The sequence below is a fragment of the Neocloeon triangulifer genome, unplaced genomic scaffold, assembly GCF_031216515.1.
Source record: "Neocloeon triangulifer isolate White Clay Creek 2 clone unplaced genomic scaffold, ASM3121651v1 ptg000014l, whole genome shotgun sequence".
NCBI lineage: Eukaryota > Metazoa > Arthropoda > Insecta > Ephemeroptera > Baetidae > Neocloeon > Neocloeon triangulifer.
This window is the reverse complement of record NW_026775556.1, coordinates 8,966,938-8,990,538: the sequence shown is the minus strand read 5'-3', so window position 1 is coordinate 8,990,538 and position 23,601 is coordinate 8,966,938. Positions and strand designations below refer to the sequence as shown.

At 37.4% G+C, this 23,601-nt stretch overlaps 2 protein-coding genes across 15 annotated transcripts; one reads left to right on the top strand and one right to left on the bottom strand.

The window, feature by feature from the left end:
• Positions 1-1,274: 1,274 nt before the first annotated feature.
• On the bottom strand, positions 1,275-17,370 carry LOC132199883 (glycine receptor subunit alpha-4-like). 12 transcript variants are annotated; one of them, XM_059624958.1, is made up of 12 exons: positions 17,215-17,370; positions 13,473-13,546; positions 7,916-7,983; positions 5,757-5,977; positions 5,620-5,702; positions 5,408-5,557; positions 4,792-4,990; positions 4,582-4,739; positions 4,344-4,529; positions 4,115-4,135; positions 3,329-3,513; positions 1,275-2,927 (listed from the first exon to the last, which is right to left on the bottom strand). In XM_059624958.1, the coding sequence occupies exons 1-12, from the start codon at positions 17,253-17,255 to the stop codon at positions 2,595-2,597; spliced, it is 1,719 nt and encodes a 572-aa protein (XP_059480941.1). In that variant the 5' UTR covers positions 17,256-17,370; the 3' UTR covers positions 1,275-2,594. The 12 variants fall into 12 exon arrangements, with proteins under 12 accessions (XP_059480941.1, XP_059480942.1, XP_059480952.1 ...); XM_059624959.1 differs by having other exon boundaries at positions 13,473-13,543; XM_059624969.1 differs by lacking the exon at positions 17,215-17,370 and adding an exon at positions 16,851-16,938 and having other exon boundaries at positions 13,473-13,543.
• Positions 17,371-18,505: 1,135 nt separating this feature from the next.
• LOC132199884 (uncharacterized) lies at positions 18,506-22,579 on the top strand. Of its 3 annotated transcripts, none has more exons than XM_059624972.1 (4): positions 20,825-20,984; positions 21,153-21,391; positions 21,566-21,701; positions 21,878-22,579. In XM_059624972.1, the coding sequence occupies exons 1-4, from the start codon at positions 20,944-20,946 to the stop codon at positions 22,266-22,268; spliced, it is 807 nt and encodes a 268-aa protein (XP_059480955.1). In that variant the 5' UTR covers positions 20,825-20,943; the 3' UTR covers positions 22,269-22,579. The 3 variants fall into 3 exon arrangements, 2 of the variants coding, with proteins under 2 accessions (XP_059480955.1, XP_059480954.1); XM_059624971.1 differs by having other exon boundaries at positions 21,563-21,701; XR_009442141.1 differs by lacking the exons at positions 21,566-21,701; positions 21,878-22,579 and having other exon boundaries at positions 18,506-20,984; positions 21,153-21,297.
• Positions 22,580-23,601: the final 1,022 nt, after the last annotated feature.

Below are 23,601 nucleotides of genomic sequence, written 5' to 3'. Positions count from 1 at the left end.
TCAAAACATTTACGTATCTTGGAGATTGATGCAATTTTGATGTGTTGTCAAGGTCTATCTGATTCCCACTGGAGCCGAGGTCGTAATTTGAGCTGAGGCTCTCGATGTCAAGACGATAATCTGGAAAAATGCGCGCTTCGTGGGCCGCTCTTGGCAGTCGGAAGCATTGTTCTCCAATAATATGGATGACAAAAGCGACATTGTGAGAAGGCATTGTGCCCTGCTGGATTACCTGACAATTCACGACCGCCCGCCCGCCAGCAGGCAGCGAGCGCGACAGCCTTTTCCAGCCCGGATATTGCCTCTCGCGAAAATAAACCCCTCTTTTGTATTTTTTGTCGAAGCACGCGCAGCAAAGAGAAGAAACAAAAAGAATGGCGGCGCGCAAAATTGTATCGAAAAAATGCGACGACGTGGATTGAAAAAAGGGATTGCATCGGGTTTTTTATTTTCCATTTCATCATCTCCACCACAGTTTATCTTTCATCTCATGTTGCGAAATTGCGCGTAAGATGAAAGAAGCAGTTAGACCTTTGATATTTGCAAGCTGAAGGTCGCGAGATGGTATTTAGCTGTAATAATTGAAATGTTTCGAGGAAAGTTGGGTTTGCTCCTTGCTATTGGCATAATATTATGATTAAGGGTGCTCCCTAATGGCTGCTTCTTGTAAAAGGCGAATCTCACCTGGTGCCGCCACAAGTGGCGAGATCCTTTTGGTTCGCGCAATGAAATTTTAATGTGTGCGATGTAATCTGCGACGGAGGCACAAAAGCCGAGGCAAACAGTGAGGCCGACATTGCGTTTATTCTGAAAGCAGAGAGGGAGCTTTGCGGTTCGGCTACTGCGTGCACGTTTTTGTCTTTTTGCGGGAACCGGAGCCTTGGTCGGTCGGAAAAGCGCCTTTCCTGCGATCACCAGCCCTGCGGCACCCTCGCCGTTTGGAAATAGGAGCTGCTGACCTTCGCCGAAAATGTTGCTCAAATTAAGCCCTTGACTAAAAAAGAAATATCCACGTGACTGTAACATGAAGGTTGTTATATCCTGTTTCCCGAGTTAACGAAATTTACAAAAAAATGACGTTTAATATTAAGCATCCATTTTTTGGTAATATTTATATATTTAGCTGCAAATTTTAATATTTACTGTTATATGAAGCTACGCGAAAATAAAATTTAATATCTTATATTTTAGTACATCCTCTGTTGTAAAAGTAAAATTTTTTCTTGATGCTGCGTACTTTGTTGGGTTAAAAAAAAACACACACATAATATTAACCTAGCTGCTTGGCATTAGCAACAAACTTGTAAATTTTATTCCTTAATGAAGTAGAGGTTACAATACAAAATCGTCCTTATCCATTAAGCTAGAGGATTTCTATGTCGTTAATGCTTTTTATTGCTAGACGCATTGATAATTTCCATTGTTGGTAAGAAGCCTTAAATTTAATTTATTATTTTAATAAAGCTCGATCCAGCATTCTGCCAGGAAACTCTTCCTCTGCGAATGAAACAAAATCCATCGTCAGAGGAGAGCACTCCTGCGATTTATATTATTTATATTTTTAAATGTATGGTTGGTGTGCGCCAACGTGTCTCTGTGTAAATTGAAAATGCTACGTTCTAACGAATATATTTCTTTTTTTTATAAAAAGCTTTTTTATGGAGTGAGAAAAAAAGGATAGCAGTCAAATTCACCACTTTCCTCTCAGTGCAAGATTGAAGCTGAAAAGCTGCGTGCTTATGTAGTATTTTTCTCACTCTTTCTCTCTCTCTTTCACGTAAAGAGAGAGTAAGTGAGTGAAGTGCTCTTGTCGTCTCAATTATTTGCATCCTCGACGCGCGAGTGCAAAAGACACTAGACATTACTTCATTACTTCAGAGTCGGACGGAGAAAGGAGAGCGCGCGCGAAAGCAATTTAGAATCAAAAGAGACGTTTTCCATTTTGGACCGTAAACAGGCACTTGGGTGATTTCAGACTTGGTTATTACGTGTTTTGTGAGAGATTTAAATCAACGAGACAGTTTTGATACTGAGAGGCAATGCCGTATTCTCAATTTTGCCTTGGTCCTCGTTCTTTACTCTTACGTGAAGCGAATCCGCCATTCAATTTTACGTGAATAATCTACAACTCCTCTCTTATAACTATCTTTAATAATACAATAAACTACAGTTATTACTGCTATAACAATGCAATCATCATATGCGGGTTGAGAAAAACTCTGACTCACACTTTTCCTAAATTTGTACGCTTTTCATGTGGAGGCCAGACTTGTCGCGCAAAACTTTGGTTCTTGGGAAAATTACACAATATAATTATGAACATTTTAAGGCAAAAACATCTGGGTATGAATATTTAAAAATTAAAATTCTCCTCTTTTCTCAACCCTTTAAAACTGGGATCGTTGGAGTGCAATATGCAGCAAGTAGCGGAATAAGCTTCTTTGAAGGCATTTTGTAGCTTTTTGTAATTAATATCAAGTGGTTTGGCTAGATTTCAGCCAAAAGCTCTAAATTCCGGAGACTATAGCGTTTAAGTTGAATATAGAAAAATTCAAAGCTGCTTGCAAACTACATGTTTCAAATAGAAAATCCAATCAGCTGTGGATGGCCACTCGGTGGGCGGCCTCGCTCATGTACGACACCCAGTAGACGATGGTGAAGAGGATGAAGACGAGCGGGAAAAGAAGTAGAGAGCCCTGATCGAGGGTGCCGCGCGACGATCCGCAAAACGAGACGCAGTACTCGGCAAAGGCTCGACTTCTTCTCTCTTTGATTGAGCCGCCTGCCTCATTGTCCGTCAGGGAGTCTCGCTGCTCAGGAGGAGGACTTGTGGCTCCTCGGCGTCTCTGGCCATGGGAACCGCAGAGAAAGGGCCAATGACGAGGTGACATTGGTAGTAGGAAGCTCCGTCGCTGAGGAGATGTCTCCTGAAAATAAGCTCGATTGTGAATTAAATTTATTAATTTTCATTGCATGCAAATTTGGTTCTTAAAATGTGTGAGTTGCCTTGTTGAGAAATTGAATGGTTTAATGTGAAAATTTGGTGCGTCATTCATCATTCAGTTCAACAGAAGTATCATTATTGACCCATGACCTTCATTGAGCTGCTATTATCAGATGTTCATGTTTAGTTGTAATTATTACCTAAATTTACGTAGCTAAATATTATATTCATTGTTTTAGTTTGTCCAAACTTTAATGGATTCCAACTATAACTTTTAGTAGTATTATGTGTATCTAGTTTTAATGAGATTTCATCAAAAAGGTTAAATTTACGTCATGTTGTACATTAAAAAGATTTGATTAAAAAGAGAGGTGTGTTTCATACCCGGAAGGTGTAAACTGCACTTTCTCTGTGGTCAACCATGCCTCTTTCTTGTAACTCGAGGCCATCGTCCGGCTGCAGCACCTCAGGGGTGGCAAGCGGAGGCATGGCGGCTCGGGGAAAAACTCGCCGCAGCACAGCCAGCCGGTCCCCCGACGGACTCTTGCGATTGATGCAGTTGACGTGGACTGAAAAATCATTAAAACAATATAATCTAAAAATAAAGGACGGGCGTTTATTTTCATGTGTGATTTTTACACGATTCTTTTTTCCAGTGAAATAAAACCAAATCAGGCAGCGAGTCAGCGTGCCGCAAACGATTAATATCTCTACACGCCTGCAGGTTTGTGTTTCCTCTACGTCAAGTTTAAAAATAACAACAATATTAAATTTGCTATTATAGGCCCGAATGTGGCTTTGTCGTCGCTCTGTAATTTTCCCTACATGGAAGAGATGCCAATTTTGTTGGCAAATCCACAAGTGTGTACCATCTGCTCTAAAATTACACATACAAGTGCTGTGTGGAATATGTGTTCGGGTACTCGGCAGAGTGCAGAGGAGTCTCGTTTTTCCCACTGCGTATGTTATTATCGCACACAAGGCTTTTGATTTTGCTCTCTACCAGTCACAATGAAAATTGGGCTGTCAACAGCAACTGTGAGCGCGAAAAAAATGGAACTCGCTCGCTAAAATGATATCACACACTCTACTGCTATGAAAAACACTATATTTCTCTTTTTTTATATAAAATCTAAAAAGCAGTGGCAAAATCTCAAATTCCACGCTCACCATCGTCTAAACTGCACTCAGCTGTAAAGAAATTTAAACATATATCAAGATCAACTGAAAATTAATTATTTTAAATAAAATTAACCCTCCCATTTTAATTTTTAAATTATAATTGAAAACAATTTAAAAAAAATTAAATTACTTAAATATTCAAATTTATTTTTGTAAAAAAATTATGTCATTTGAGAAATAAATTTCTAATAATTTAATACAATTATACTTTTCTAACCTGTGTCGTCTTCAGGAGTGGCTAAGGTGGCGTGGAAGTGGTTGTTGGTGGGCAGCATTCTCGCACTGCTGTCTCTACGGGGGCTTCCGTGTTCTGAGCTGATCTGGACCGCCGGTGGTCCCCCGGAGGCGGCAGACATGGAGCCACGCGCCTGACGTGCTCTCGCCGCCAAGCTGGCCACAATTCCTACACCAGGAGGTTTATTTCAGACGCAACAAAGGTTAAATTAAAACAGTACCTAGGCTGTTTTGCGCTTTGTTTCGGCGCCAGTGCTTGTCATAGCGCATCGCAAAGAGCACCACAAAGTACTCGAGCAGCGCCACAAACACAAATAAAATGCAAGAGATCAGCCAAACCTCAATGCACTTGAGCTCCAGGGCGTTCGGTGAATTGTTTCTGAATCATGTTACATTATTTTATTTGAGGAGCTTTATTTGTTAAAACTAACCTAACGGTGTCAAACATGGTGACCAAGCTGAGCAAGGTAGTCACCAAGAGGACCATCCTGCCAGGAACAAGCTCGGGGTTGACAATAAAGCTGCCCCAAGAAATTGTCACAAACAGTGAGCTGGGCAGGTAAGTTTCCAGCAGGTACGACTGCAACTCTCTGCTCAGGGTGATCATAAGTCGGGCCGTAGAGTGGTTACCTAACATATCATGGAAATTTTCAAAAATAATAACATTAAGTTGCCAAAATTTTAAATTTTTTTTCTTTTAAAATTGTGACACAGGAGCATGTTTTTTAATACATTGCAAAAATTTTGATTATTTATTAGGTTCAATGGAAAATAATATCTATGTTCAACCAACAAAAAACTATCAATTAAAATTAACAGTTCAACCTGAAATATATTACTAATTCAAAAAATCTATAAACAAAGTGAAAATCAAAATAAAATTTAACCTTGTTTTTATATAAATAAATAAATGACTTTTATTTCTATTAAATTTATTTTAATATTACTTATTGAGAAAAAAACAATTATACAGTAAACAATTGAAGCAATATATTGCATAAAATAATTTAATTTATTGTTATTAATTTTGTAATTTGGTTTGAATACCTTCACCATAGAAGATAACCTGCTCCTCTTGTTCGGCGTTGAAAGATACCACATATTTGGGCAGTCGGTAACCATCTCCAAAGTCACTAGGGAAGCTGAGCGCAGGGTCGTCCCGCCACTTGAAGGTCATGTCGTCGACGGTGTACTTGTCTGCGTCAAAGTTTTTTATTTTCAATCGATTCTCCCAGCAAGAGTGGATTATATTAATTTACAGCTGCTGAAATCGACGGCGCACCGCTGGATGTCCAGAGGGTACAGGTCAAAGTCCATATCACATTTTATGATCACAGTGGCCCTGAGAAAATTTTTATTTCGATCTGACAATTAATTTTAAAAAGGTCCAACGCACCCTATGGAGACCCTGAAGGTGGAGTTGGCGTAGAGGCGCACGGAGGCCATCTCCTGAAACACCTGCATCAGCCGCATGTCCCTGAGCTGCCTGATGTAGAGGTCAGGCACCCAGAAGGAGTGTCGCTGCGCCCAGGTCAGCTCCACGTGGTCCCTGTTGGCCACCAGGTGCACGCGGGGGTCCTCCCAGTACACTTGCAGAAACACGTCGATGGCAATTTCCTGTGTCAAATTCGATTAAAAAATTTTAAATTTATTTCCTCCTTGGCTATTCGATAGGGCAAATCGCTCTCGTGAATTCACAGCTTATTTCAGTTCTGAATTATTCAAACAGGGTTGTTTAATTCAGCACAATCCTATAATGTTTCAATTTTATTGGGCATTAGTAAGAATAATATTGTCACGAGATTTGAACTGAAACTTTTTTACAATATTAGCAATTTTTTAGTCAACAAGCTGTTCATTCAAAAGTCAATTTGTCGATTTCGCTCCTGCCTCAAAAACACAGGTGCCAGTTTTACCTAATTTATTTCAGAAATTTTTTTCGTATAGTGTTGGTTTAATCGAGTTTTTTCCTTCTCTTTCAAAACCAAAATAAAAGCTGCCATGTGAGGCGTGAGTGACGGCAGCAGATATATAAGAAGGAATCTCAATCACGACGACTGCTGTGAGTTTGCTCGAATTCGCTGTCGGAACGCTAGGCATGCAAAGTGCCGCATTTTTGTGGCGGTTGCATAACTAGCCTGGCCGTACGTGCCTCGCCATTCAAAGGACGAGGACGAGGCGCTCTATATCAAGTTCATGTACATTCGAAATGCACAAGATTACGTACAGAGTAGAAAAATAATAAAGAGTGAGTGGCGGCTACTTACAAGGTTAGACTGTCTTTTAAAACGATAGGCATTGGACCGCTTGTCCCAATAAAACTGAAACACCATCGCCGGAAATCAAATTCAAAAATACAAACGGCGATTGATTTTCTCTAGAGAAACCGCAGGTTAGACATTTTGACCATGCGCCGCTTGGACAGTTTGCCCATGGGCAGGCGCTCGGACGTTGAGGGGTAAGAAAATGCCTACCTTGAACTGCTGGCCGTTCAAAGAAAATGTAGCTTTTCCCTCGTATCAAAAGACAGGGAAAAATGTACATTGTATAATTTAATTCTTGCTAGAATATTCAGTTTGATATTGTGTGTCAGTGTGTGTAAAACAAAGAAAGGTTCACAAGTTTTTATTCTGATATTAATAATTTACAAAAGTTTATTTATTTATAATTTGTTTTAAACATTATAAGACAAAATAATTAAAATTATCACTGGTACGAAATTGATACGCTCTCTTATAATAACTTTAATTCAATTCTATTAATATTTATTTATTATTTTTTATTCTCAGTTTAATAAATTTAATTTAATTAAAACAAATGTTCCCGAAATTGCTGGATTTTGCCACTCAAAATAAAAAAGACGCCAAAGACGATGTAATGAAATGTGATCTACTTGGCGGTTATTACAATGACATGCTTGCCCTTCCCGCCATTAATATGTAAAAATTGCCTGTGTCAGGAGTTCGGCCAATCAGTTGCGTCGAATTAGCCAAAGTCATCAATCATTTTTACATATATATATAAATAGACGTAAAGTCGTAAACAAAGAAATTCATCAGTGTTGTGTGTTCGGTGTGTGCGGCGAAGCAAGGAAAGTCGCATTTTACTAGTTTTTGGTGGACAATTTTGACAGAAAATGTACTTGCGGAATTTTCGGGACCTCTTTATATTGTATGTTGTATGTGTAAATTTGACGTGAAAGTGAAGGAAACCCAGTGCTTCGCTTCCTTGGGACTGCAGGAAGAGCGGCCAGCAAGGTTCAAAACGGTTCAAAGGTAGGAAATTTAGGCATTTTCTCACCCCTGAACGTCCGAGCGTTTAACCCATGGACAAACTGTCCATGCGGCGCAAGGTCAAAATGTCTTAACCTCCGGTTTTGTATAAATTTACAAAAATCGCTACTTTAATCCCGAAGTTGATTTAAAGTTTGCAGAAAATAAATAGTGGAATGTCATTTAAATTGGCTTAATTAGCTTTTGGGGAGGCAAACGTATTTCGTCGTCCTCACAAAGCAGCGGGCAGGTGCGTCGGTTCCCACACACGCGGGTTGCCTACCTCTTTGTTCTCGTCGACGGAGGAGACCCGGTTGATGAACAGCGAGACGGACACCACCATGTTTTTGCCTGCAACAATGGAACACACGCCAGAGGTCATTGTTGAATGCACAACTCCAAGAAGTTATTCATTTCGAATTCAAAAGAGCCTTTTGTTAAAAATTTCAAAATGAGAAATCGCATGCAAATTAGGCTTTTAATCTCTTTCCAGGTCTTTATTGTGACACGCGCGTATTAGTGGAAAAGTTAGAGCGGCCCGAGGCGTGAGCGAGTGAGATTAAAACCATGCCTCGATTTGTCGCATAACTCGGGCTTAATTAAGCAGCACACACACAAATTTGCGCTATCTAGAGCAAGAGAAATTCGCGCGCGTGACACCTGCGGGCACACGCGAGAGAGGAAAAGACGAGACCAAAAGTTGACGAGGAAGATTCACGAGTGGGATATACTATTTATTTTACATTTTCCCTCTGCTGCTGCGTTCGTGTGGGGGTTGTTCCGTGAGAGCTTTATGCTAATCGGCATCGATTCGCGTCGCTCCCAAACACGGAATGAGATATATATTTTTCCCAAAATAAGGTAAACAAGCCGAGATTTAATTCCAGCAGCGGGTAGTAATTTGAACAGCACGTCATGGCGAGACGCAAACATATACATATATAAAATACAGTAGACACTGCGGCCCCTGTTAACTCCGCGTGAGTAATGGGCTTTTCTCTCTCTAATATTGGCGCTGGCCAGTCGGAACCAATCAATTTGTTGTTCATTTCGGACACACATTAGCAATATTGCTGCGGCTATTTTCGGCGCCAGCAGTTTATCAAACGCACCGAGAAGGCTGAACGCATCAAGGGCTTGCGTTTTATCATTAATTACTCAACCGGATCAACGTTAATTGGCTCGCGAGAGAGGCGCTTTATCAATTACACCGGCCGCTTTCAAGCAATTCGAGCTCCGTGCAATAAATTTTTAATAATTGATTAGCGTTTTTATATCAAAATCGATGTTCGAGCTCGTCGCCTTAAGTAGAGAGAGTGATGAATGAAGACATTAATATATACGCGGTGGGAACATTTGAAATGGAAATTGACAAGGGTCAAAAGTGGAGTAAACGTTGCGGTTGAAAGCAGAGGGCCTAACTCATAAACTACGTTTATTATCGGTGTGTACGTCAAGAAGGGGCAGCGATGACGAAAATTCGTAATTCTTGTACGTCGTTCGCTGCAAGTTAATCGATCACAAAATGAATGGCAGGGTATACCGAGAATATGGTTGAGGAATTTTCAAAGAAATCTTACTCTATTAACTCTAAGAATGAAACTGTTTATTTACAAACAAAATTTAACACCAGCAAATGCCTAGAAGCTAGCTTTGCATGCAAATCAGATAATGATGTAAATATTTATGTTACAGTTTAATAAAAACTATTATATCTTTTATATTTAAATTATATATACATTAATATATTTTAAACAAATTTAAAATATTTTATTTATATTTTCTATTTATTTTATATAATTGTAATTTATTTGTATTTTTTCTCTCTCTTATCTAAAATAGTTACTGCGTACATTTATGATCGGTAAATTTAAAGATTATAATACTTCAAAATTATTACAATATATTTTCCTAAAGCGTGATAGTCATACTTAAGGAAATATATGAATGAAAACTAATTTCAACATAAAAATTGTGAGAGTTGTGTCATATTTTATTAACATTAATAAATTTTTGAATCCAAAACCTAATGTTGTATTCAATAACGAATTAGCTCTTTCCTCTGTTTCATTAATTTATATAAAAAATCACAAATCACCTATCATTACCGAATATTCATTTTTAATTTTTCAAAGTTGTATATAATTCCATTAAGCTCCAAAAGGAAAATTTAAAACAAAACTAAATAATTCTCTTGCAGTTCTGAGTAAAGGTTTTTCGTTGCGGAAAAGTGTATATTTTTTAGCAATATAAAAAAAAGTTTCTAAGTTTTGTGCTGCACTGCATTAAGTCTTTTTATGAGGACTTTTGCTGGATGCTCAATTCGCTTCTGTTAATTGGCAGCAAATTGCCGCATTGCCTTGACGAAAACGTCAGCAGCCAAAAGCGTAAATTCAAGATTGATTTAGGGTGGCAACATGGCAGCCGCGGGCCGGATGGTTTGAATCTCTCTCAACACGAGTGGAGCCTGTGGCTATAGCGAGCACAGTTTCTGATTAATTAATCAGCCGCAACCACGATCCGACGCAAGCTGCTGGGGTGGGTTACTTTTGTTTTAGAACTATCATTTGAGCCAGGATGACTGAGGGAAACCAACTTTAAGAAAAGTGTCAAAGTTAAGCTTTTGTTTAATTAATAATAAATCATGAAAAGATTTAAGAAAATGATCTACTTGAAAAACAATGTCATGATTCGAATAACAAATGCAATTTTGTTATGAATTTCGTTCTAATCCACAGTGTCGTAAGGGATGGTTGATTATGTTAATGAAATTTGCAGTTATCAGAAACAATTAAACAAATTATATGTTATTGCTCATTAGCACGCTAGTTGCGTTCATTGAGGAATTTCTCTACCGGCCGCTCCCCGTGCGTGGCATGTTGTGTGTTGGAGGCGGTGGCGGCGGCGGAAAAGTGAGTGGCGCCGAGTGCAGGGTTAATTATAATTTGACCTACATTAAACTTGTCTCATAATGGACGTTGATTGTGGTGGTGTGCGCTGGAGCGGGCGAAAGCGTTTCCTACCCAAATTATGGCCGCTTGTTTTTCGGCAATTTCGTCATCCCCGCAGGAATTTCGTAATTTTTTTGCGTGCGTTCTGTGCTTTAGTCTATTATAGCGGCAGACTAGTTTTATGTTTGACAGGACACGGCAGCTACTCGTAACTGGCCTTTGTTTTTTGAAGGTCCCTTGTTAAAAATAACGCAAAACAGCGGCAGTTCTAAGGAGCGAGAAAAAAAATTAACTTAACCGTTTATTGTCCATTCGCTATTACCAACACGATTTACTTTTATTTTTTCCAATCATAACTTTTACTGTTTTTTAATTACACTTACTCAACATCAACATGAATTTTAATAATTAAATTTAAAGAAACGTAAAAGCAATTAATGTATCAATAAAATATTATTTTGCAACTAATAGTAGCATTGCTTTGCGCAGACATACTCTGTTTTGATTTGATAACATTAATTAACCTTGCAAAACCCGCACTTAAATTTGGAATAATTTAATTAATCTTCAAATATTTCAAAAATAATTTTGACCATGAGCTTTTTAATATAATTTATTCGGACTAGCAACCGCGTGAAAAGAAAATTAGAAGTTAATAAATATAATTATAAAATAACTTCTATTTATATTCATGCTTAAATAAGAATATAATTTAATCATTATTTTATTATCCTTAATATTGAAAATTATTAATATTTAATTTATGGTGAATCCATTTACCTTTAATCTAGATATTAAGCAATCTTAGGATACACTAAGATAATAATTATGTTCAATAAAAAAAAGATAAAAAAAATAATAATAATAACTTGAAGATTATAAAGTTCCATAAATATTTTATATGTAATGATTGTAGATTAAATAATATCAAAAACATTTATAACAATTTGAGTACGCTACTAAATCTCATTTTAAATTTAAGCGTTAAAACTTGCAATCAAATAGGTTGAAAATATTAAAATAATAGTTTTAGAATTTTCAAAATTTTTACAACAGAAGTCAAGATTAGGAAGTAATGGAAGTTTAGTGAAATATTTCTGTAGGCTAAAAAGTTGGTTCTAAAAATATTGCACAGCCTATTTTCACTCTTGAGGGGGAGCCCAAGGGTGTCATTAACATTCACCTTAATGGAGCAATTAAGCGCAAGGGCATATTTTCATAAAACACATTTCGGCGGCTCGTTAAAAAATAGCTCCGCGAGGAAGTAATACACAACACCACTGTTTATTTTTGGCGGGGCGCACGAGTGTATATTTGATACATAACATGTGTAGCGGCGGCGTTGACAATGCGCGGAAAAGTACTCGAGCGCGCGCGAGAGAGTATCGATTCGGCCGAATTTCCAGCAGCCGCTTTTCAATAATATGCATCAATCACAAGTGGTGCAGGTCGTCGACGACGACGTGGATTCTTTGATAAAGTTCTCAGTCAGTCAGCGAGCGAGTGGAGCGGCGCCCGCGCGATCTGGGCAGCAATGTTTGCCGCACGCAATCACGGCAAAATTATGCGGCAATTCATGCGCGGTGCTCACCCGCGAGACGACTTCTCTATGCTTTTCCACACACCCTCGACGAAATTTCTCCTCGAACCGCGGCAAGCTATTTTTGGAAGCGTCGTTCCTCGAAATTGTCAGCTCGTTTATAGCCAATTTCTTTTTCGGGACGCAAGGCTGTTCGCTGCTTTTCTTTCGACCAAAGTTAATAAAACCACAGACTTTTCCTCCTCAATTTGCATAATTATTCTCTCTTGCGTATTATTTACTGATCGTTAATTAGATTATTTGAGCTTTTTCAGCTCTTACTCTGATAAGTAAATAATAATATGCGTTAAATACAAAAATTTATGATGAAATTATTATATATTGAATCTTGATGGAGAATGACATTCAAAATTAAGTTTTGTAAGTTGGTTTTGAAGTTTAAATCTAGATTATTATTTTTTTTAACTGGAAAGAAATGTTTACGTTTCGTCTTCTCTTGGCCTTTTATAGCTGAAAAACCTGACGAAATATGTCTGCAGCCCACATTCCATACAAGTTGAATACCACTGATTGTGAATAGGATTATTATTATTATTTTTATATGTGAAGCAAATAACATCTCAAATTTAAATTTCATATAGAAATCATCAATTTAATTTCATTTTCCATTATGCTTAAAAATGGAAATAAGAGCATTTATAGTAATATTTTTTGTTTCTTAATATATTGTTGTCATCAATTTTGTAAGTTTCACTCACTCATCAGTTTGAAATTAAATTAAATTCTAGGTTTGGAAATTGCATAAATATGATTTTTTTTTTACAATTTGACAACACTAAACAAAAATTATTGTACAGGTGGTGGAAAAAAATTCATTTTTCCGTATTGTTATTGTTTGCTTAATGAGCTTAATCTCAAATAACTAATATATTTATATAAAAATATGACTTAGAAAAAAAAAACAATTTAGCAAATTCTAGTTAGACCCTATAAATTTTTATTTCCAGCATCAGTCAGCTAATTTTTTATTTTGCATATTTTTTACCACATATAATGTTGAGTTCAACCGCAAAAAAGGTTAAGTTGACGGATTTATTGCCGCGAGTTCATGCAGGGGTCGTGATTAGCATAAAAGCTGCAAGGAGGGCACCGGGAGACAGATCGCATCAGCGGTCGCCGCGAAACTAAAAGGAAATTACGCCGAGTGTTATTTTTATTTCATTATTCTTTTTCGTCCAGAACGGCATTTGCATATAATGTTTCACGATTTAACGCAATCAGAATGCAAATTTTTGTGGTGACTGGGAGTAAAAATGAACAAAATCCAACAGCAATGTCAAGGAACTCACCAGGTGGAAGATTTTTGTTGTAATCGTCATCCAGGGTCCAAAAGTCGATGGCGCCGATCGACGCCAAGCAGCTGCTGCAACCATAAAATTCGTCACATTCCCATTAGTTTCTGATAAAAAGAAAATTTTGAGGCAATATATAATATATTATATATATTTTCAACAAAAGTTTATCTCTTTTTCTCTCGTGAAGAGAAAAGCTGAAAATCGACAGTCTCACATGAGCAAACTTTGGCAAATCCAACTATGTTTATATTTTATTCGGTGCACGCGGAAAAAAGCAGCCTTCCCTCAGAACGTTCTTTTCATACAAAAGCTCCTTTGAAAAAGATTTTTCTTATTTTATTAATAATATTCGTTAATAATACGATAGGCTGATTTTTTTGCCGCAGCCCCTGCGGCAGCCTGACGAATTGCATGCAGAGGCAAATAAAGAGCCTGTTAAAATGCTCCAGGTACACATAGTGGTTAATGATGAATTGCGCTTGTTTAAAATTAACATATTATGTCTCAAAATTGGTTGTAAGAATGTGCAGTGTAATAAATAATATATATATTAATTTAAAAACTAATTATTGACAAATTATTATTATTACAAATTTAATTGTATTGTAAATGTAATTCAATTTAAATTTTATTCAATTACTGATGATGAGCTGTTGTCTCACGTTATGATTTCATGCGTCAGGTCTAGTTTGAATTCAAATTAGTGCGGCTTGAATTAGTTAAAATTGTATGGAGGAGATTAATAAAATTATATAAGCAGAGATGGAAACATGCTAAGGACGAGCGCATTAAAATTAATTACGGCGTCGTTATCGCGGCCCTTTTTCGCCACTGCCGTGTGCACATTTCGTGCCACGCACGGAACGAAATTACTTTGCCGAAATTGAAGCACTGGCATTTCGAGCCAACGGGAATTCCTTCTCCATTAAAATGCGGCTCGGATTCCCAGCACGTTCCAAATTGCAAGTTAAATAAAGGAGAATATATATGAAGATTGCTTTTGAAAATATGAGGAGAGGAGTAAAAAGAATAAAGAAATAAAAACAGACCACTGCAGGTGACCGATTCAATCTTGAAATTTTCATATATTGTGCGGTTTGAACAAAAAGAAGAAGGCGAATATTATTTTTCTTATTTGAAAAATGGGTCAGCACGCGAGGGACAGCACTCGGAACGCGGGGGGTGCGAGAGAGACTTTTGTAGAGAGGCAAAGTGAGTTATGCTCTCTGTAGGTTAGGGAATCAAACCTACCGCACGGCTGTGCGACGTTGTTTCTTGATAAAAACAAATAATATGCACGCGCGCGCGTCCGGCCGATGCGGAAAAACGGCGCGCACAAGCGATTATTTTTCCGTGCCTCCGAAACATTAGTTACGCCGGCGGTGCACGGCAAATCTCGACGTCGTTCCGCCGACTGCGACACACACACTCGCGATTTCACCCGCGTGATTTTTGTCATCGTGCATTATTGCTATATTATTCGGAAATTTACAACTTTGCATAATACACCTCACTCGCGGCGCGATGGCGCCTCCACGACCCCAAAACGTCTTTCCCTCTTTTCTATCAAATAATTGGCCTGTTTTTCCTGGATTATGGGGACTGGAAAATTTATGGAAAAAGAGACAAATGTGGAAAATTTCTCCAAGAGTGAAGCTTACAAAAATTAATTAGCAAGGGGTAGACTTTTGTTTACCGTTTAAGCGACCTTGAATTGTTCGTGTAGATCCCATTTCTCTATAATGCAAGAGTCGGCATGGCTTAAAAAACACGTTACACTGCTAATTTATTATTTTCTAAGAAAAATTTTCACGCTTTTTAGAAGTTTAAATTACGTATAATTTAAAAAGTAAATATATTTTATTTTTAATATCATACAAAATTTATAAAAAAAGAATTCCTACAAAATATTAAATTTTTAGAGGCGATCGACCCCAATTGCTGTGTTTTCAAATCGAGCTAGGACTTAATAATTGAAAATTTTCAAAAGATTTTCTCAGGGCTCCCCTCCATATTTATCCGGGCGCGTATGTAAAGCCATAGTTAAATTTTGAATCTCAATTAAAAAAGATACATTTTTTGGTGCTAATAAACTATATTTAAAAAAAAATTTAATTTCTTTTATAGCGTACAATTTACTTTTCCCACTTTTAAAAGAAAAAGTGAATTTCTGAAGACGTTAATTCATGTTTGAGGTATATGTATGTACTTTTTTATTATCTTCTCCTTTAACCAACTGTGTAAAATGTTGGAATGTGGTTTATGGAATAAGTTGTTTTTGGATCGAACTTTGCATGAGTAATGACTGCCGTCCGTCGTACATGAGATAATTTGTGTGTGCCGCGGCCAAAAATTAATGTGCAAGTCATTGATTGTTTCACTATTGGTGGAGTGGAGAACAAAAGCCCGAGTGATAACGTTGAACGAAACGAGCGGATTGCGCCGCAGAGAAATCACGCGAATAATTCTTTCAGCGTCGTTTTCTTGCCGGCTTCTCGTTGTTTGCTGCGATTTGCCGTGCGCTCTCAGGGTGAACACAACTTTTTCTCTCTCGTGCACACAAACAGAGAAAAGCAGAGACGGAGGTCAAGTGTAAAACTTTGGTTTTGGTAATTGATGGGCCAGGGAATAAAAATGTCCTTCTCGTTGCTGTGAAGAAATTCATTTTTTTTTTCAATTGCAGCCTTTAGAAAATGGCAAAGTTGAAAACTGGAAAGGTCACGTTGCTCTATATTTTCCGCCTCCGAAACTTAAAAAACTTTCATGGTTGAGCACCGTTTATGCAAATTGTGTTCAGGTATAACAATTCGGTTGGTTGCGAGTTCAAATAGCTTCACGTCTGGAAAGTTTCCGCGATTGAGAATTCCAGTAAGACGAGGAGGAAGAAGTGCGACTTCTGGAAAATTAATTTTTTTATAGAGCGTTGCTTACAATCTTGAAATATTGTAAGATTTTCCTTCTGAGAATTGATTGCTTCAAATTGAATAATTGCCATGGCCAGCTAATATTTTTCTTTCAAAAGCAAAGCAACTAGCTTGGAAAATTTTGCTTATTTAAACTAGTTTTTCTTTAATATTGAAGCCATTTTCAAATAATGTTACATAAACGCGTATTGCACAAATAAAAGTAAATTTATGACCGTGCCATCAGCAATAATTTAACAAGACATACATTCTATTGATATTTATTCCTCTCAAAATCACAAGCTATGAAAAATTTTTGGGGAGCAAAAATGTAATAAAAATTTAATACCAATATTAAATTATTGCTTTTTGTCCGCTATCTATTTATCTTTTTATACTTTGCGACCTCTGGTAAAAATTCTACGCTCTCAATAAAAGGTCCAATAAATAAAAATAAAATATATTTTACCGTGGAAAGCTTCGAGACAGGCGAAATTGATTTTGGCGAGCGCAGCGAAATTTTCGCAAGTGGGACGAGGTAAAAGGGATCGACGTCGTCGGGAAAGAGAGAAAAGAAAGGCCGCTTTTATGGCAGGTCGAGCGGAACACGCTCGTGTTGATTGCGTGCTTTCGACCATCTGATTGTTTTGCGGCAAAACTCGACCCCATAAAGTAAAATTACATCGAGTGCGCTGAGCTGGGCGCAGAAGTGCTGGGCGGTGCTCTTTTGCTCTACAATGGGGTGCTATTATAAAAAAATAGTTTGATATCCTCGTTTTATTGAAATTTTGCCGTGAAAAAGTGACCATGTGCTCAGGTGCGGTTCAATTTACCTGAGGGCACACCACGCAAGCAGGACCCGCACATGACTCATCCCTAGCGAGGGCCTAGTCGAGCCGCCGCATGCCGCCGCGAGTCTGAGCCAGAGCCCGCGGGCGCCGCCTGCCCTCGGCCCAAAGGGCACGCGCCGAAGCTACTGCCCTCGCGCAACCACGCCACCCCGAGTACTGCTGCCCCACGTAGTTTACACCGACACGTGCAATCAACTAACTACTCACCACTTCCAAGCCCTTTCTAAATGAATTGCTTTTCTTCCTCTCTTGCCATGAAAATTATAAGTACCGAAGTTCTCCAAAATTTATACTTTTCAACCAAACAGAAAAGTATATAATATTTCCAAATATTTTGTTACATGATCCTACAAAATATTAAGAACTTTATGGTGCATAATTTGAGAATTGATTGCTACGATACATGAAAGCTAATTTTACTTCCTCGGTAATTTATCTCCATTTTTAATTTCTTTTTTTTTCTGCTTCTCATAAATATTCATATATGCTTTTATCGCACAAACCCTTTTGCAATATACCCCTAGCTCGATGCCCTAGGTCGCCGTCGGAAGCTTGCACGCTTGAGGCCGACCGAGGTGTCACACACACAACGCTTTCGTGATTAATTATGCTGTTCGCTCGCAATAATTTGAATGCTTTCATAATCCATGCGCGCTTTTTACACCGGCGCCAACACACTGAGCTCAACCCTGACACACACACGTACGTCACACTTATCTGGAGGGGCATCAAAAAGTTGAGCGTAACAAAGCTGGAAATAATTACAGGGTGTGCTCCAAATATAATTTTTTTATTTAAAAAAGGATTAACCTGAAAAGTTGGGAGTTTTTATTTTTAGTTTTGTAACACAAAATGAAATTATCACCATGTTTATGTATTTATAATTATAATTATTAACTCTTTATACGTGGCAGCAATTTTGAAGTGTTTGTGATTGTTCTTTTTTTCAATAATTATAGTGTGGGTTCAGCGCGGCGGCCGTGTCTGCGTTTTAGCAGACCTCTTCAAGTTGTGATACCCTTTCTGCTCATTTTCCTATTTAATTATTTTTATTTTTTTGTATGACTTGAGTGGAATAAAAAATACATAAACTAATAACAAATTCAGACAAATTATGGGCTATGGCGTGCTAAAATAAAATTAAAATCTTTATAGCAAAATAACAATTTTCTTCAGAAAAAATATCTATTTAATAACAAACTTAATTAATAAAACTAGATATTAAAAAAGTACTCATCTTTTAGATTAATTTTATTCAGGCTTTCCATTTGTTTCTGCGAGTTGACTTTAAATTAAGAAATTAGAGTCATTTTTAATCAAGATAAATTTGAATTAACATAATTTACATAATATAATTAAAAAAGGAGCCTCACATCTCCACTTGTTATGCGCTCGCACTTTGTACTTTCACGATCCTTATCAAAACCAAAACAAATTTGTCGAAAAAGATTAGATAACAATCTCCAAACGCTGACTGTAAACCTCCAATTCTACATTTTTTGTTCGTGGTTTTTTTATTCCTCTAGCAATGAGCAGCGACTCCGAATTAAAATCCCTGGTAGACCCTTGCCACCTGGAGGCAGCCCTCCGCCAGAAATACGGACCGGGGGTGAGCCGATTGCGCGACTTTGTGGTGAGCAGGGCGACGGCAAACGTGCTCGGAATCACTTCGCTCGTCCTGCGAGTGCGAGTGAATCTGGAATCGGGTGAAAGAGACTCTTTTGTGGTCAAAAGACTGCCGTTGTGCTCAAAGCAACTTGAGTTGGTTGACAATTGCAACTCTTTTGAGCGAGAAATCGAATTTCTAACCAAGTACGCGCCGATGTTGCGTCAAAGGGCCGATGACCAACTTTTGGTGGTAGATTGTTTTTTCGGCCAAGATCGCGTGCTTGTGCTTGAAGACTTGTGTGCAAGTGGATTTAAGTGTCCGGTCGACACCATCGGCGACCTCCGGTTCAATTTGTTCACCGAGGAGCACGCGAGGGCCGTCGTCCGGGCGCTCGCCAAGCTGCACGCGGCCTCTACGGGTGTTGATTGGGACAAAAACTTTCCTCATTTTCTGCCTCACAACCCGCTTTTTGACGGAGCAGACGGAGAATTTTTCAAATCAACTCTCGAGTCGGCAATTGAAGGGCTACTTTATTTGACCGACGAGTTTTTGAAGGAAATTTACTCGGAAGTGGTAACTTGGTTGCAAGGTGGCGACCTTTTCCACAAAATGAGGCGATTCGGAAAGCGTTCTGATAAAATGTTAAACGTGCTGAACCACGGCGACCCTTGGGGGAACAACATTTTGTTTCGGCGGAACGAGCAAACGGGAGAGTTGGAACTGAAAATGGTCGATTATCAATTGGCGAAGTTCGCGCCGGCCACTTCCGATTTGCTGTATTTTCTTTACACAAGTACAAGTTGCGAATTTCGCTCGCAGCACGAACGCGCCTTGCTCAAGTATTATGTCCGGGAATTCAACGCAGCGGTGGACGAAGATTACAAGTTGGACTGGTCCGAGTTCGAGGCCCATTGTAAAGAGTCGCGGCTCTATGGCCTTTTGTTTGCCGTTTTGTGTCGGCCGATGCTGCACATGCACAAAAAGACGCCGAGTAGCGAGATGAGCGACGAAACTTTCATGCAGTTTATGGAAAGGGATTACAAGGGCCATGAGCGGAATCAAAATTTGAGAGATGAAATTTGCGAAATATTTGTTGACTTGGTACAGTATTATTTTATTATACAAATGAATAAAAACTAATTTGAAATTATGAATTTTCGTATAAGTGTGTAGTATGAATGAAAAAATTAACAAAAGTATTATAAAAATATATGGTCTCCTGGTCTCCAAAAAAATTATTTTATTTGATGACGGGATATGCAGGCGATAATACAGAAATAATGTATAGAAAAATTGTGCTGCAAATATCTGCGCTTATGTATAATTATTCTGGAATAAAATTATAAAAAATTAAAAATATTTATAAAAGAAAATTAAATTATACAAATATTCATGAAAAATTGTTGAAGTACTGGGATAATTTTATGCTTACAATTAAGCTTTTAATTTTTAAACATAAGGTTTTCTTGTGTAAATAAATCATTAATCATTAATAATTTGGGCATTCTCTGCCCAAATACATCATCCAAAAATTCAATATATTTAATTTACTTTGTTGATAGTAAAAAAATTAACGAAGTCGGATAAAAATATAATTAGATTTCAGATTAGATGAGATAAAAGTTTTAAACATTTGAGCACAAATTTAAAGTCATCAACATGCACAAAAAATACTTTCATAACATGCTAATGTTGCCCGTAGAACACGTCAAGTCATTACATGCTAGTTAAAATTATGTCCGAAAAAACTCAAACCGATCATAAATTAGTAATAATTTATTATGTTTAATTAACACCAGTACTCTTGGCGATTTTAAAATTTTCTAATATTTGGTGCTGCAATTCCAACATCGCCATGTCGCCGCTCTTGCAATTTCTCGAATTCTCCTTGGTCATCGAGACCAAAGAATCCCAAGCCTTCAAAAAGTGCAGAGTTCGTGAGAGTCACCGTCTCCCAGATCTTTCCCAGGTGCCAAATGACCGGCCCGGGCGTTCGCCACAAACCTATACGCACCAACTAGAGGGGGTGACGGAGCGAGGAGTGGGTGGAGGTATAAAAGCAAAGGTCGCCGCCCTGACCTTTCTTTCGCGATTACCACTCCATGCAGGTCACGTCGCATCTCTCAGCAGCCATGTCTCTCAAGTAAGTCAATTTTTTAAAGTTATCTTTTAATCTTTAAGCAAAATTGAATTCCCTAATTAATAACTAGAAATATATTTTTTACAAATTTCAAATGCTATATAATTTTTTAATTTGTTAATTATTGTTCTGAAAGTAATAATAGTATATTTTTGTTTCTTCTCTCAAAAGGTGCATTGCCATTTTGCTGGTTGTGAGCAGCGTCGCGCTCGCGGGCCGAAAGGACAAGGATGACTTTCAGCGTCCGAGCCGGTGCCCCTACGCGGACGAACAGTACAGCATGCAGGACTCCGAGTTTGGCAAGAAGTCTCCGTGCTCCGGGTACGACAGAATCGACGACTGCCCACGCAAGGAGCGCAAGGCCTTCGAGAAGCAGCAAAGCAAGAAGTTCAAACGCCCAATTTTTGATGGTGAGTTGAAATTTCATTTAAATTTTATCCGAAATGAATTTTTGCAAAATTTTAATTATCATTATTATTTTACTTCCATATTTCATTTAACATAATGTGAACTAAATCAGTGGTTATGTTTTATTTTTTTAATTATAGATAATTATTTATTATTATTTTTTGTTTTGCCAGAAGACGATGAGGACGACGACGTTTTTCCAGAAGTGAGACGTGATCCTCGTTGGGCGCGTGACTTCACAGAGGACAACAATGAGTTCTTGGCCAAGAAGGAGTTCAAGCTCCGCAAGGACAAGAAGGACAAGAAGTACAAGTGAGTTTTGCAAACTTTCTATATAATTTTATAGTTAAAATACAGATCAAAATATAACTGGACCTTGGATTAAATTTAATTTTCTTCATTTTTTTTTTTTTTTTTTTTAATTAATTTCACACCAAAACATAATAGTATCTTTAGAAAACTAAATAACTTTCAATATTTTGTTTCAGGCGCGACCCTGAGCGCAAGCTGTACGAGCCCGAGGAGGACTTGGACTACGAAGTGTCGCCGCAGTGCCAGCGCTATGTGCACGACATCAACCGTCTGGCCAAGTGCGAGCGCCAGGTTTCGTCTGCCGAAGGAAAGGCCAAGGGCGGCGACTACCCGTACGTTTGCCAGCAGTTTGCCCATGACCCCTACAAGCTGCTCAAGTGCGTGCGCAAGAGCAACTTCTGGGCCGACTTCTCGCAGCACCCTGCCGACTTCGAGAGCCAGGATGTCCACCCTGAGTGCCGCATGTGGGCGCACGACCCCTACAAGTTGTCCAAGTGCCAGTACAAGCTAGGCAAGTATGGCGACACCTTTGTCAAAAAGTCTGTCAAGCAACAGGGGTTCTACTAGCTCTGCCGCTTTGTCTGTTTGTCAGTTTCGTCCTTTAAAAAATCTTTGATTGTAAAATTTAAAAAAAAATTTAAACGTGGGTTAAACGCTTAAAATATAAGTTTTCATAACTAATTCCAGTTTTCTTTGATTCTGTTAACTTTGAAAAGTCATGTGTTTGTCAAAAAATTATTAAATTCATTCAATTAAGCCTCAAATTATTAATGTGTATGGTGCTGCGTTGCATTGTGAGTCTTGATTGTCTTGTCAACAGTTTTGATGTTTAATATACAAATTGAAAAATTAATTGAAGTTGAAAGTTTTTTTTTTTTCATTTTGGTACTCCATTATTAAAGTAGGATCTAGGGCATATATTTATGTTTCTTAAAAATTCTTTGCACAGTTAGTTTCACTTAAATCAAATAACATAATAAATAATTGCTTGTGATTTCTATGTAAAATTTTGGGGAAATTAATTCAAAACTGTATTTTCTACTGAGTCTTCAATGTTTCTGTAAAAATATGTTCATTGAGCAAATCAAGATTGTGTAAATGCGTTCATGTAAAATTTGTTTGAAAGAGCAAATTACTGTAATGAAATAGTGTAAAAATGTTATAATGAGTAATTTGTAGAAAATTGTGAGAAAATGAAATGCTTGTTGAATACTTGCTTGATTGTGTTGAATTGTATTGCAGCTCAAAATATTTTTGCTAAGATTTCATTCAAGAAAATAAAAGTTTTTTCAATTAAATAATCACCTCATGTATGTATTTCCATTGATAATGATACCTTTAGCATCCTCATGGGAAAAAATTAAATGAATAATTGATAAAAAAAAAATTATTTAATGATTTATTAAAGATCAAACTTAAAAATTTTGAAAAAATATTAAATTAAAATTACTAAAATTATGTAACTAAATTTTTATGGCACTGCCATCCTAAAAGTTTGTAGTTATTTTTCTTTTTATAACCGTTTATTTTGTAATTATTATATTTTAATTTTTAATTAAAGGTTTCAAAAGATAATTTATTTCTTCCCCCCAAGTTTACAGGGTGTAAATTTGCAAATTGTATTTTTACTAGACAACTTAAGACTATAAATCATCTTTCTATAGCACAGCAATTAATTTAAATTAAAACAATGAGTATCTTTCTTTAAAAGACTTTTTTTCAAAATTAAAATTTTTGTACGGTGACGTTGTATGAGAATAATATGGATTTTTTTTAATAGTTTTGATCTACAAGTACAACATATTTATTTAATTCAATTTATACAAGTTATTATTTCTTTTTCCATCACGTGCAGGTAAAAAACCAATCAACGTTTCTGACATTATTTATATATTTCTAT

Bases quoted from the DNA above. Each gene is read 5' to 3' on its own strand.
- LOC132199884 (XM_059624971.1), top strand. From the start codon at position 20,944: ATGCAGGTCACGTCGCATCTCTCAGCAGCCATGTCTCTCAA. The intron at 20,985-21,152 runs GTAAGTCAATTT...TTCTCTCAAAAG, and splicing joins TCAGCAGCCATGTCTCTCAA to GTGCATTGCCATTTTGCTGG. The intron at 21,392-21,562 runs GTGAGTTGAAAT...TTGTTTTGCCAG, and splicing joins CAAACGCCCAATTTTTGATG to AAGACGATGAGGACGACGAC.
- LOC132199883 (XM_059624958.1), bottom strand. From the start codon at position 17,255: ATGAGTCATGTGCGGGTCCTGCTTGCGTGGTGTGCCCTCAG. The intron at 4,740-4,791 runs GTTAGTTTTAAC...AACATGATTCAG, and splicing joins ACCATGTTTGACACCGTTAG to AAACAATTCACCGAACGCCC. The intron at 2,928-3,328 runs GTATGAAACACA...GCTTATTTTCAG, and splicing joins GTGCAGTTTACACCTTCCGG to GAGACATCTCCTCAGCGACG.